The following is a 10,990-nucleotide window of genomic DNA, read 5'->3' as shown; positions in this document are numbered from 1 at the left end:
TAGAGGGAAGACTGGATAAAGATGTTGTGGTATGTTTACTTAATGGAATACTACTCAGCTATTAAAAAGAAATCTTTTTTGTCTTTTGTGATAACATGGATAGAACTTGAGGTGGTGATGCTACAAGAAGAAAGTCAAAAAGTAAAAGACAATTATCAGGTGCTTTTTCTTGTATGTGGAATGTAAATAGGCAAAGCAAATGATCTAACAAATCAAAATAAGAACAACTCTTAGACTCCTTGAAAAGCACGGTTACTAGGGTGATAGGACAGGGGAAAGAGGTCTGTTTCATCGTGGAAACGGCACTAGAATTTTGGTGGCGGAATGAGGTAAGGCTTACACACATACCAAGGTGTGAAGCTTGACTCCCCCAAACATGAGGATTTATCAATACATAGTATTGTAAATCAATCAAATTCTACTAATAAGAATGTTGAGATTTAAAAAACAAAAAGATGACCCTGGCACAGTTGGAGAATGTACCATGGGGACAAGAGAAGAAGCTATCAACCTGTTAGGAAGTGTTGGTTTGGCCCAGGGGACACTGGCAGGGTGGACTGAGCACATCCCAGGGCCATGTGCACTGCCAGTCTGAACTGCAGGGGTCTCCAGACCCTTCTGCTCTCCACGGAAACAGCTTCTGATTCCTGTCACCATGGCAGCTGGGCTTCATCTGCTCTGATTGGTGGCTGAGGTGACATCATACTATGAAGTGACTGATCTCCACAAGAACTGGTTACCATGGTGCCAAGTGTGCAAACAAGAATCCCCATTCTTCTCGGGTCCAGGGCCCTTGACTAGCTCTACTCCAAAGGGAAACGGGGGAGGGAGACGATCAGCCCTGGAGCCAGGAGACCCAGCTGCCAGGCAGTTGCTGAGTCACTGTGCCTCAGACTTGGCCAGATCAGGACTATCAGAGCCTATTATTTATTGGGGAAAGGGAGAGTTTGCCTCATGGGGTTGGGGGGGAATCCAGCATGTGTACACACAAATTGCAAATCCCACATTTCCTCCACGATAAAGCTTCTTTGACCTGTTTCCTTCCTTGAGCAAAATTGTGTAACTGATGAGGCAGTCCTCCCTCTCCCCCAACTCCTGCATTGCCATCCAGAGGGGCAGTTCTAGAACAATCTACTGCGAGATTTTTAAAATGAATTTTTGTCAAAGCTCTGTTGACTTGTCTGGATGCAAAACAGGCAGGCCGCCAGCAGAGCCTCTGACGGGAACTGTGTAGGGCCAGAACAGAGGTGCCTGGAATATACCCTTGGTGCAGATTTCTCATCCCTTTCTCCTTCCAGACATCATTCAGAGAGTGAATGCGAGGCAGGGCAGGACTACAGCTGAACTGCAATTTGTCCCCCCACCCCTGCAATGCTGTATGGTGCTCTTTTTCCTCTTGGGAAAGGAAGTTCCTCCCTTTGAACCCTGGGTGCAATGCTCCTGAGACCCTGCTTGGTCTTCCGAGTGTGTGTAACCCTCAGTGTTAGGGCCTTCTTGAATGAAAAGCAAAAAGAAGTGCAGTACCAACGCATGTGTCACTTCCCTGGTGGTTTGAAATCTGCAGGGGAAGGAGAAGCACCCCACCTCTGTTCAACCCGGCCCAAACCAATGTGTCCCTTTTTCCTGTAACATTAAACTTCTCAAAGCAGGTTCACATTCATTTGCTCCTAGAACTCAAATTATTTCTGTAAATAGTTTAAATATATATGTATAACACAGATTAATGGTATCCAGAAAAATCTCCAGCTCCTGGAGTGGCAAAAGAGCTGGGTCAGACCCTCCTACTATTACTGTGTAATCCAGACAAAAAAAACAAACACAATTATAGGAAAGCATGGAGACCAAAGAAAAGCTAGAAGGAATGTAATGCTTGCAAAAAGCTAAGCCTGCTGGGTAAGCTGCACGTTTATCAGGCTTTTCCTCTGAGGAAACTTTTTAGTCCCTGGCAGCACATGGAGCAGCAGAGCTCAGGCTGAAAGTGGCATCTTAGTGGCTGAGAAAGCAGAGGTTAGAAGACAGAAACTCCAGCTGGAAATTGAGCCAGAAACCCAGGACATGAGTGAGCTCAAAAAAGGGGAACCCAAGTCCACATACAAATTACCCTCAAATCCTTAGCTGTCTGCAACATGGCAAAGATGCAGGGTGAGATTTCACAGAGTCTAGTCGAAAAGTTAAATATCTGGTCTGCTGACAATGACCTCTCATACTTTTTGTTTAAAAATGACTCTTTCTCGGGCCTCCCCAGTGGCGCAGCGGTTGAGCGCTGGGTTGTGAGGCTGCCCGTGGCCCCGCGGCGCTGGTTCAATACCCAGCCGCGGGACGACAGTCCCACATGGCGCGCAGACCTCTCCTGCCGCCTGCTGCTCCCCTCAGCAGTGAACTTTGGTCCTTCTGCTTGTTCTGCTCCCTGCTCTGGCTCTGGTGAGTTCTCTCGCCACCCCCCCCCCACCCCACGCTTCTGACTGTGCCCAGTGCTTGTATAAATAAATAAATAAATCTTTAAAAAAAAAATCTCTTTCTCCAACTTAAATGGAGATGCCTGAATCAAGATGTGTTCAATAGACACAATGGGTTACTACTCAGAGTAGTAGACCTTTTTAAAACAAGGGAGAAATAGAGATTTTTATAATTTAATTTTTTAAATGACATAACATTGCATTATAATATTACATAAGCTTCAGGTGTGCATCTTTGAAAATCAACGAGTATACATATAACATTAAGTTTACCACTAAAAGTCCAATTCTGTCCCTCACCAGACCATGTCCCCTTTGTTCCAATTTACACACGCCCTGTCCTCCCCCTCCTGGTAACTGCTAATTGATTTTATAGTACAAATGTTTAATTTTGTTTTATTTAGTTCATCTGTTTTCTCTATAGCCCACACATGAGTGAAATCATGTGGGGTTTCTCTGTCAGACTTAGAGAAATAGAGACATTTTTAAACAAACAAAAAGCATGGAAAGTCATTGTCAAGAGACCCGCACAAAAATGCCAAAGGAGCTCTTCAAACCAAAAATGATCCCAGATCAAAACTGGAATCTGAAAGAAGAAATAAAAAGCATACACCAGAACTAGGAAATGTGTGAGTAGATATGACTTATTTTTCTTTTTTCTTTTTTTTAAGATTTATTTATTTATGCATACAAGAGCTGGGGTACAGGCCAGAGATGCAGGGGTTGAGAGGATTCACCAGAGACAGAGTGGGGAGCAGAACAGGCAGACTGACTGAAATACACTGCTGAGGGGAGCAGCAGGGGAGACAGGAGAGGTCTGCTGCACCATGTGGGTAGCTCCCTGGCCAGGGATTGAACTCCTGCTGCAGTGGTTGGTGATAGCTTCATAGGTTGCTTCTTAACCCCTTGTGCCACCAGGGAGGGCCCCGGCACAATCCCTTTTAACATGTACAATAACATGTGCCCAGTTTCCAAGAATTCAGAAAGCATCCCTGTAGGGGTCATTATTCAGCTTTTGACAGATCTCATGATGGTATTATGGTTATGTAGGAAACTATCATTGTTACATAAAAGGGGACAGTATCATGTTCCCTGCCCCGCTTGATGGACAGAGCTGAGTGGTGGGTTGAGCGAGAGAGAGAAAGGATGAGAGCTCTTGCTTCTGCAGGCTGACCTGCACCCTGGAAGGAGACCTGGAGAGGAGCACATGGAGAGACACTAGAGAGATGCGGGAAGCCTAATAACAGCTGTCATTATCTTGATTTGTACTTTGATTTTGCTCCTTTTGTCCCAACTTTCTGGGACCTGCTTCAAAAGCCCTTTTCTACGGTTCCCGGCCAGAAGGTGCTTAGACTTGAGGCAAATTTTCAGACCTCAATGGCCCCACTTCAGGCCAGCCCTGTTTGGCAGGCATTTGCCCGTGAGGGGATGGCTAACTTGGGTGATTTATTGGGGAAAATATCCTTTCTTCTCTTCTCTCTCAATGCACGCTAATTCTATTAAAGTTCTTTCACATTAAGAGAACTTGCCTTTATGTGCATGGATGGCTGGATCTCTTTAAAGTATGCAAATTTGGGGGTCCCTGTTTACCCCTTGGTCATGCACTAAAATCATTACTTCTAATGCATTTAATATTATTTAGGAGTGAAATGTCATGCATTTTATATTATTTAGGAGTGAAATGTCAGGATGTCTGTAAATTATTTTTACACGATTTCACCAAGAAAAAGAAGTTGTGACAAAAAGTAATTTAGTCTAGCTGGTAGGCATATGCATGGTTATTAGATTCTTCTTTTTTTAACGTTTGAAAGTTTTCAAAATGGGTGTTTTAAAGTTAATGAAAAAAATAATTAAATGCCAGCCTAGGATTTAGAAAGCTCACACTACCCTGTACCTAAACAAGGGTGGAAATAAGAAATAAGCTCATTTGTAAGACAGTTACTTTTTGCAAGTTTCATGAAAAAGAGTACAGTGGTTTGAACCAAGGTGAGGGCAGTGGATATGGATAGAAGTGGATGGATGTGCAATACATTTTGCAGGTCGATCCCACAATGGAAGGTTTTCAGGTGGGTGAGGGTAAAGAGCATCAAGATAACAAAAATAGACTCAATTGATTGCCTGCAGTTCATATCTAATCCTTACCACAAACCTTTGATGTAGGTACAATTCACACCCACATTTTACACGCAATCCTGTTCTCCAGCCTTGGGATTGGGAGTGGACAAGATAGTTCTTGGCACTAAGTTTACATAAGAAAAGGAGCGGGCGCTCGGTGATGGTGGGGTGCCTAGGGGGTGCTAAGGAGAAAGGAGGAGTTGGGGTAGGCGTCTGCGAGAGCTGGGTCCGCCCGCGATTGGCGGAGAGGCCACGAAGCGTTGTGCAGATTCAGCCCCCGGCGGGTAGGACGCGCCAGCCCCGCCCCGGCCCTCGGGCCGCCGTCTCCACGGCCCCCCACGCCGGACTTAGGCGGGAGCGAGCGCGCCGGGGCCGGGAGGATGCAGCGCCCGCTGTGGCCTGGGGGATCCGAGGGGCTCCGGTTGTTTCTCTGCTTCCTGCTGCTGATCAGTCGCCCAGGGGGCTGCAGCGACATTAGTGGCCACGGTCAGGAGGAAACCGGGGGGTGGGGGGGGGTGAGGGCCGAGCGAGGACGGTCCTGAAAGAAATGGGTTGGGGGTTCACGGTTAGGAATGAGATGCAGCCTTGGGCTGAGGCTGAGGATGCAAGATCTGGACCTAAGAGCAGCGGGTTCGGGAGAAGATTGGAGATTCGGCAGGAGGATGAGAAAACCAACGGACGGAGGGAGGTCGCGGGAGGAAGAGGGGCTGAGGCAGGCAAGAGATGGCGCGGGTTAGGAGAGGAGAGTAGGGTGTCTGCACAGGAGCAGAGCCGCGGGTCCTGGGTGCTGGTTCTGGAGAAAGGTCTGGGCCAGGCGTTCTTCATAAGCTCTCAGAGCCTGGTGGCTGCGATCCGATTTCCGATAAGAAGGGGAAGATGAGGCTGGGGTAAAAGGACGGAACAGGAAAGGAAGGGCCCCCCCCACACCCCAAGCCAGTGGAGGAGACCCGCGCTGACTCAGGGCTGAGCAGCCAGGGACGCAACGCGCAGCCTCAGGAGTGCAGCGAGAGGCGGACGCAGGGAAGAGGGTGCAAACTCCTAGGAGACGCCTACTCTCCCCTCCGGATTTAGAGGCCAAAGCAGAGGATTAGCGAAGGCTGGGGGAGGCAGGGAGGGCCGTGAGGTGGGAGGGGATAGAGTGGCAAGGCTCATGTAGGCGCCTGGGTTTTTATCGCCCAGAGAGCCTGCGATCCAGGCTCAGGCTGCCTGTCAGCACCACGGACAGCGGCAGGCCCGCCGTGGGTCTGGTCCAGGACGTCCACTTCGCCACCTTTCCACTTGGAGCGCTGCTTCAGAGAAAGATCTCTTCCTGAGGCTCTTTTCCTTCTCTATAGGGTGCTGGCAGTGCTAACTTTTCTCCAAAGCCAGAAAATTGATAACAGGGTGAATTTAAATGGGGAGAATTTCCTTTTCTTAAAACCGGTTGGTTTACAACGATGCATGGTAATTTCACCATAGAAAAGTACCCTGAACTCTCTTCCAATCCTACCTCACCTACTACCCCACTGGAATAAGGGAAGGTGTGCAGAGCATTAGGTATTTTCCTCACCCAATTCCTACCCTTACCCCGGCTTCCCAAACACTCAAAGACCCTCTACACACCAATACCACACTCCAGGCCTTCGCTTCCAGTCTCCCCAGGCTGCAGAGGCTTTCCTGAGATGCAGTTCACGTGCTTCCCCCTCCCCCACCTGTTCACCTGCTTATGTGTGCCGTTTTCTGCATCTCTGATTAACTGAACCTCCACAGGCCACTCTTTGTAAGCTTTCTTCCTAACTAGAAATCAGTGCCTGAGTTGAATGAGGTGCAGAGGCTGAAGAACAGGGCAAATGGGGGAGAGGAAAAAATGAAAAGGTGGGGGCTTGGTGAGGGGAATAGAGACCAGGGAATTCAGTGGCAATAGTGGAAAGAAGCTACTTTTCTTCAACTGGAATTTGGAAGGTTATAACCAAGCTCCATGCTGACACTGCTATTTTGCCCTTAGAAGGTCAGGGCCAAGTGGGAGTGGGGCAGCTCTGGCCCCTCCAAGGATTTACCAGCCCACTCTTCCGGCATTTGCGAGTTGTACTCCAGCAGATTGTGCCCCAAGGTGAGTACAAGCTGAAGAGAGGCTAGGGTCTCCTGCTGAGGATTGGGGAGGTGGGAGGGCCTGAGGAGGGACCATTTGATCTGGGACTTTCTTCCTCAAGATATCTACTAGAGGGGCCTCCAGCGGGTGGCGCAGAGGGTGGTGCAGTGTATTGAGCGCATCACTGTGAAGCTGTCCGCAGCCTCTGCCACATGGGTTCAATTCCTGGCCAACCAGGGAGATACCCACATGGTGTGGCCGACCTCTTCTGTCGCGCCTGCTGCTCCCCTCAGCAATGTATTTTGATCAATCTGCCTGTTCTGTTCCCCACTCTGTCTCTGGTGAATCCTCTCACACTCCCACGCCTTTGGCCTGTACTCCAGCTCTTGTATAAAAATAAATACATCTTTAAAAAAAAAAGATATCTGGGCCTCCCTGGTGGCGCAGCGGTTGAGCGCTGGGTTGTGAAGTTGCCCGCAGCCTCTGCAGCACCGGTTCGATCCCCGGCTGCTCCCCGGCCACCGGAGGAGGGTCCCACATGGTGCGCAGACCTCTCCTGCTGCCCGCTGCTCCCCTCAGCAGTCTACTTCATCAGTCTGCCTGGTCTGCTCCCCACTCTGGCTCTGGTGAATTGTCTCACCCTCCCGCGCTTCTGACTGTACCCAGTGCATGTATAAACAAACAAACAAACAAACAAATAAATAAAACATGCCTCTATAAAAAAAATCTACTAGAAACTTTCCTGTTATATTCACCCCAGGGAGAAGGAGATGAGACCAAAGGGAGAGGCAGAGTTTCAGGGGTGGGCTGTTAGCCCTTGAACACTCTGAAAAACCCCAGCAGAGGCTTCAAGAAGATGCCCCTGGAAGAGACCAGCATTCAACTCCTTGGGTCTAGCCCCAAACCCTGGCATTATCTGAGTTTTTCCAGAACCAGGAAGCCTTAAGTTCTTGGTCAGGAGAAAATATACACCTCTCAGTAGGTCAGCCTCTCAGTAGGAAGCAAAACAAAATATATAACAAATAGAGGGGAGAAATGAAAGGCAATGGAAAGTCCCTTGGAGAAAGATGGCTGGCCATTTCCTAAATTTTTTTTTAGATTTATTTATTTATTTATACAGGCAGACTGATGAAATACACTGCTGAGGGGAGCAGCGAGCAAGACAGAAGGGGTCTGTGTGCCATGTGGGGACACTCGCCTGTGGCCGGGGATCAAACCGGTGCTGCAGAGGCTGCGGGAAGCTTCGCAACCCAGCACCCAACCACTGCGCTACCAGGGGAGGCCCTCTTAGAGCAGTTTTATGAATGGAGAGATCGATAGGAAATCTGCCTTGAGTTAATATTACAACTGTTATGACTGATATCTAATGTGTGTATAATGCCTTAGCACAGTAGTTCTCAAAGTGCATCCTTGGACCATCAGCAGCAGTGGGGAACTTGTTAGAAATGCTAATTCTTGAGTTTCACTGAGACCTACTGAATCAGAAATTCTAGGGGTGGGGAACAGCAGCAATCTGTGCTTTAACAAGGCTTTCTCCCAAACACCACTGTCTGGGAGTCACTGTCTTTGAGTTTCTAAGCATTCTTTATATCCCTACGCTCATTTAATCCTGCAATAATATCAATGGACTCAGCGAAGAGAATGTAATTCTGATGCTAGTTGAATGGTTATTTCATGCCAACCATGGTGTTAAACATATATACCATCTCATTTAATTATCACCACAAATTGTGATCTTTTCTCTAGTTGGAGAATTGGGGGAGTGTTGATCTCACTCTGGTCCCTACAATGGGTCAGAGTGTTCCCTACAATGGGTCAGAGTGTCCCAGGAGTCAATGCACTGAGTCCTTTTGCTCTGCAGGTTTGTTCTGGAAGGATGACATAACCCAGAATGTGATGACCCAGGAGATGGAGCACATCAGGAGACTCCACCCCCAAGATCCATGTCTGAGGGATGGGCAGGCAGCCTTTCCCACCAAAACCACTGGAGTGAGGTGTGTGAGGCCTGTGGTAAGGCCATGCTTCCTGATGGACAGATGGTGTAGGGCTGGGATGGGCGTTAATATTGCAGGTAAGAATTTTCAGGTACACTAAGAGAATGATTTTGAGGTCCTGTCTGAGATCTGCAGGAAGCAATTCCATGACACTTTAGTGATGTTTGCAAAGGGAGAGTGAGCGGGTGCTAGCTAGCTGGGGTCCTGCTAATCATCTCTGTCTCTTCCAGGGGCAAGCATGAGGAGAAACTTCGACTCCTATTCCCCAAGGTGAGACTGTGTTTTCTCAAGAATTTTAAATCCCTGTCTTTAAGTCCCATTTCTTTCCCTGTGGGTGCTGTCACTCTTTGCTGCCTCCTTCCTGACTCCTGACTTCCTTTCTCACAGAGCCCAGTGTCCAAGGTGAACAGGGACCAGTGCTTTAGCTCCAAAGTGGTTTCAAATGCCCTGAAACGAGAGGTGGCCAAGCCTGTCAAGGTGAGGGACTCAATTTTTCTGAGGCTGGAATCACATGTTTAAGTGAGGGGGACAGGTGTGAAGGAGGGAGTGGGTATTGAAGTGTCAATGGATAAAGGTATACCCACTTTTCTGATGCTCGCACAGACGCCCTGTGGGTATCCATGAGAGAGTGGGGTATGATGCAGGTGCTGAGAGCCACTAAGGATGAAATGAGCGATAAGATCATGCATGGGTATTTGGATTTAAAATAGGCATTGAAAACTGCAGTTTTTCAAAATTAAATAAAAGATCCTCCTTTTCTTCATACACTCCCTTCTGTGCATCAAATGATATCACAGCTTCTTGGATAAATGAAAGGGGCAGCCCAGATACCTTCACATTCAGTGCCCCTCCCCCATGCACCCCTTGCTCTATTCTGTGTCCTGGAGAAGTCACCTGGGTAAGACTCAGAGGCATTCAGCATGTTTGAACTCTTCAGAATCCAGATTGAAAATCACCCATCTAACACTCTATCTTTATGGATGAGAAACTGTGGCCCAGGCTGGTCAAGGGGCTTATTTACTGGTTAAGGCTGCAGAGCACATTCACGTGCCAAGATGGCCCAGCTCACATGAGTCCCAGCCCTTTCCTGTGCACAGCCCTGCCCTTCTAGAGCTGCAGCAAGCCCTGCCCACCCAGGACTGGGCTGCCCCAAACAACAGACTCCTCCATATTGACAAGTGTTTGGAGACTAAGATCTAAGTTACAAGAAAATGGCAACCAGAAGAAGGTACAAAGGAAAGACACCCCAGGCAGAAGGCACTGCTGTGACAAAGGCTGTAATGCAAGGAGGAGGAGCCTACAATGTTAGAGGAGCCTACAGAAAAGTCAGTGGGAGAAGATATGGTGGGAGAAGCAGGCCCAGGACTGACCAAACAGAGTCTTATAGATCATGGGCAAAGGTTTGGATTTTAAGTGCAGCTGCAGGTAAACTGAGAATATTTGAGGGAGGGAATGTCATCATGTGATCAACAATTTTCAAAGGCCACTCTAGTGACCTGGGGAAGGGATTATGCAGAGAGCAAGAATGAAAACAGGCTTGCAGAGAGCCAGTCATCCTGGTCCTGGGGAGATGGAGGGGCCTGCACAGCAGAGCTAACACCTCCATCCACAGGCAGGCTGCATCTTGGGAGGGGCCTCTAGCCCCTTGTGCTTACCAAGGAAGCTGGTCCTCACCCCCATGAGGTAGTAACTGGCATTCCTAAGCCTGGGGTGGTTGTTGGGTCAAAGCAGTCATCCTGGAGTAACAACCCCGCTGTGGGGGTCTGGCTGGGAGCTGCAATTCTCCAGCCTGGAGCCCAAGTCTAAGGGAAACTCATGGGGTGGCTGTTAGAGTATGCAGCCAAGGGGATGGGCACGCAGTTGTGGGCTTACTGGAACAGACAGGAATTGAAGTATTTGGGGGAAGGAGAATAGGAAAGGGAGGCATCACCTTCCTACATACTGATTACAATCCATTGTTTCTTCTTGTTTTAGGGCTTCTTTAAGCCTCCCCCCACGGTGGGCCGCAACCTCGTAGCTGATTGAGACGTGCAAAGCCTCTCTGCCCCCACGCCCTCCCTGCTCCCCTCCAGAGGGGCGGTTCTAGCATGACCCCAATCTGAATCATTAAAGTAGACATTCATGCAGACTCTTTCTGTGACTCTTCTTGAGGAAATGGCGGGGTTTGGACCTGGCCAGAGTGTCTAGGAAGTGAAAGAGTGGGGACTGGGATAGGTGTGGGGGTGAGGAGAGCCCAGACCCTGGGTGCTGATGGAAGACTGGGCTCTGTCTTGTTTTGCTTCCAATGACCATTCCTGAAGGGGTGAAAATTTGGGTGGGGCTGCAGCTGAAAAGGCTGCCTTCTCCACCCACACCCA

At 48.7% G+C, this 10,990-nt stretch overlaps 1 protein-coding gene across 1 annotated transcript; it reads left to right on the top strand.

Moving 5' to 3' along the window:
• Positions 1–4,928: 4,928 nt before the first annotated feature.
• Positions 4,929–10,728, top strand: RESP18 (regulated endocrine specific protein 18). The gene is made up of 6 exons (XM_084231145.1): positions 4,929–5,057; positions 6,556–6,660; positions 8,501–8,633; positions 8,864–8,903; positions 9,021–9,110; positions 10,608–10,728. The coding sequence occupies exons 1-6, from the start codon at positions 4,952–4,954 to the stop codon at positions 10,656–10,658; spliced, it is 525 nt and encodes a 174-aa protein (XP_084087271.1). The 5' UTR covers positions 4,929–4,951; the 3' UTR covers positions 10,659–10,728.
• The last annotated feature ends 262 nt before the right edge of the window (positions 10,729–10,990 follow it).

Source organism: Talpa europaea (genome assembly GCF_964194135.1).
Source record: "Talpa europaea genome assembly, chromosome: 1".
Taxonomy (NCBI): Eukaryota; Metazoa; Chordata; class Mammalia; order Eulipotyphla; family Talpidae; genus Talpa; species Talpa europaea.
The sequence above is the reverse complement of the archived record's forward strand: the minus strand, read 5'-3'. Positions and strand labels throughout refer to the sequence as shown.

Bases quoted from the DNA above. Each gene is read 5' to 3' on its own strand.
- RESP18 (XM_084231145.1), top strand. From the start codon at position 4,952: ATGCAGCGCCCGCTGTGGCCTGGGGGATCCGAGGGGCTCCGGTTGTTT. The intron at 8,634-8,863 runs GTGTGTGAGGCC...TGTCTCTTCCAG, and splicing joins ACCAAAACCACTGGAGTGAG to GGGCAAGCATGAGGAGAAAC. The intron at 8,904-9,020 runs GTGAGACTGTGT...CCTTTCTCACAG, and splicing joins TTCGACTCCTATTCCCCAAG to AGCCCAGTGTCCAAGGTGAA.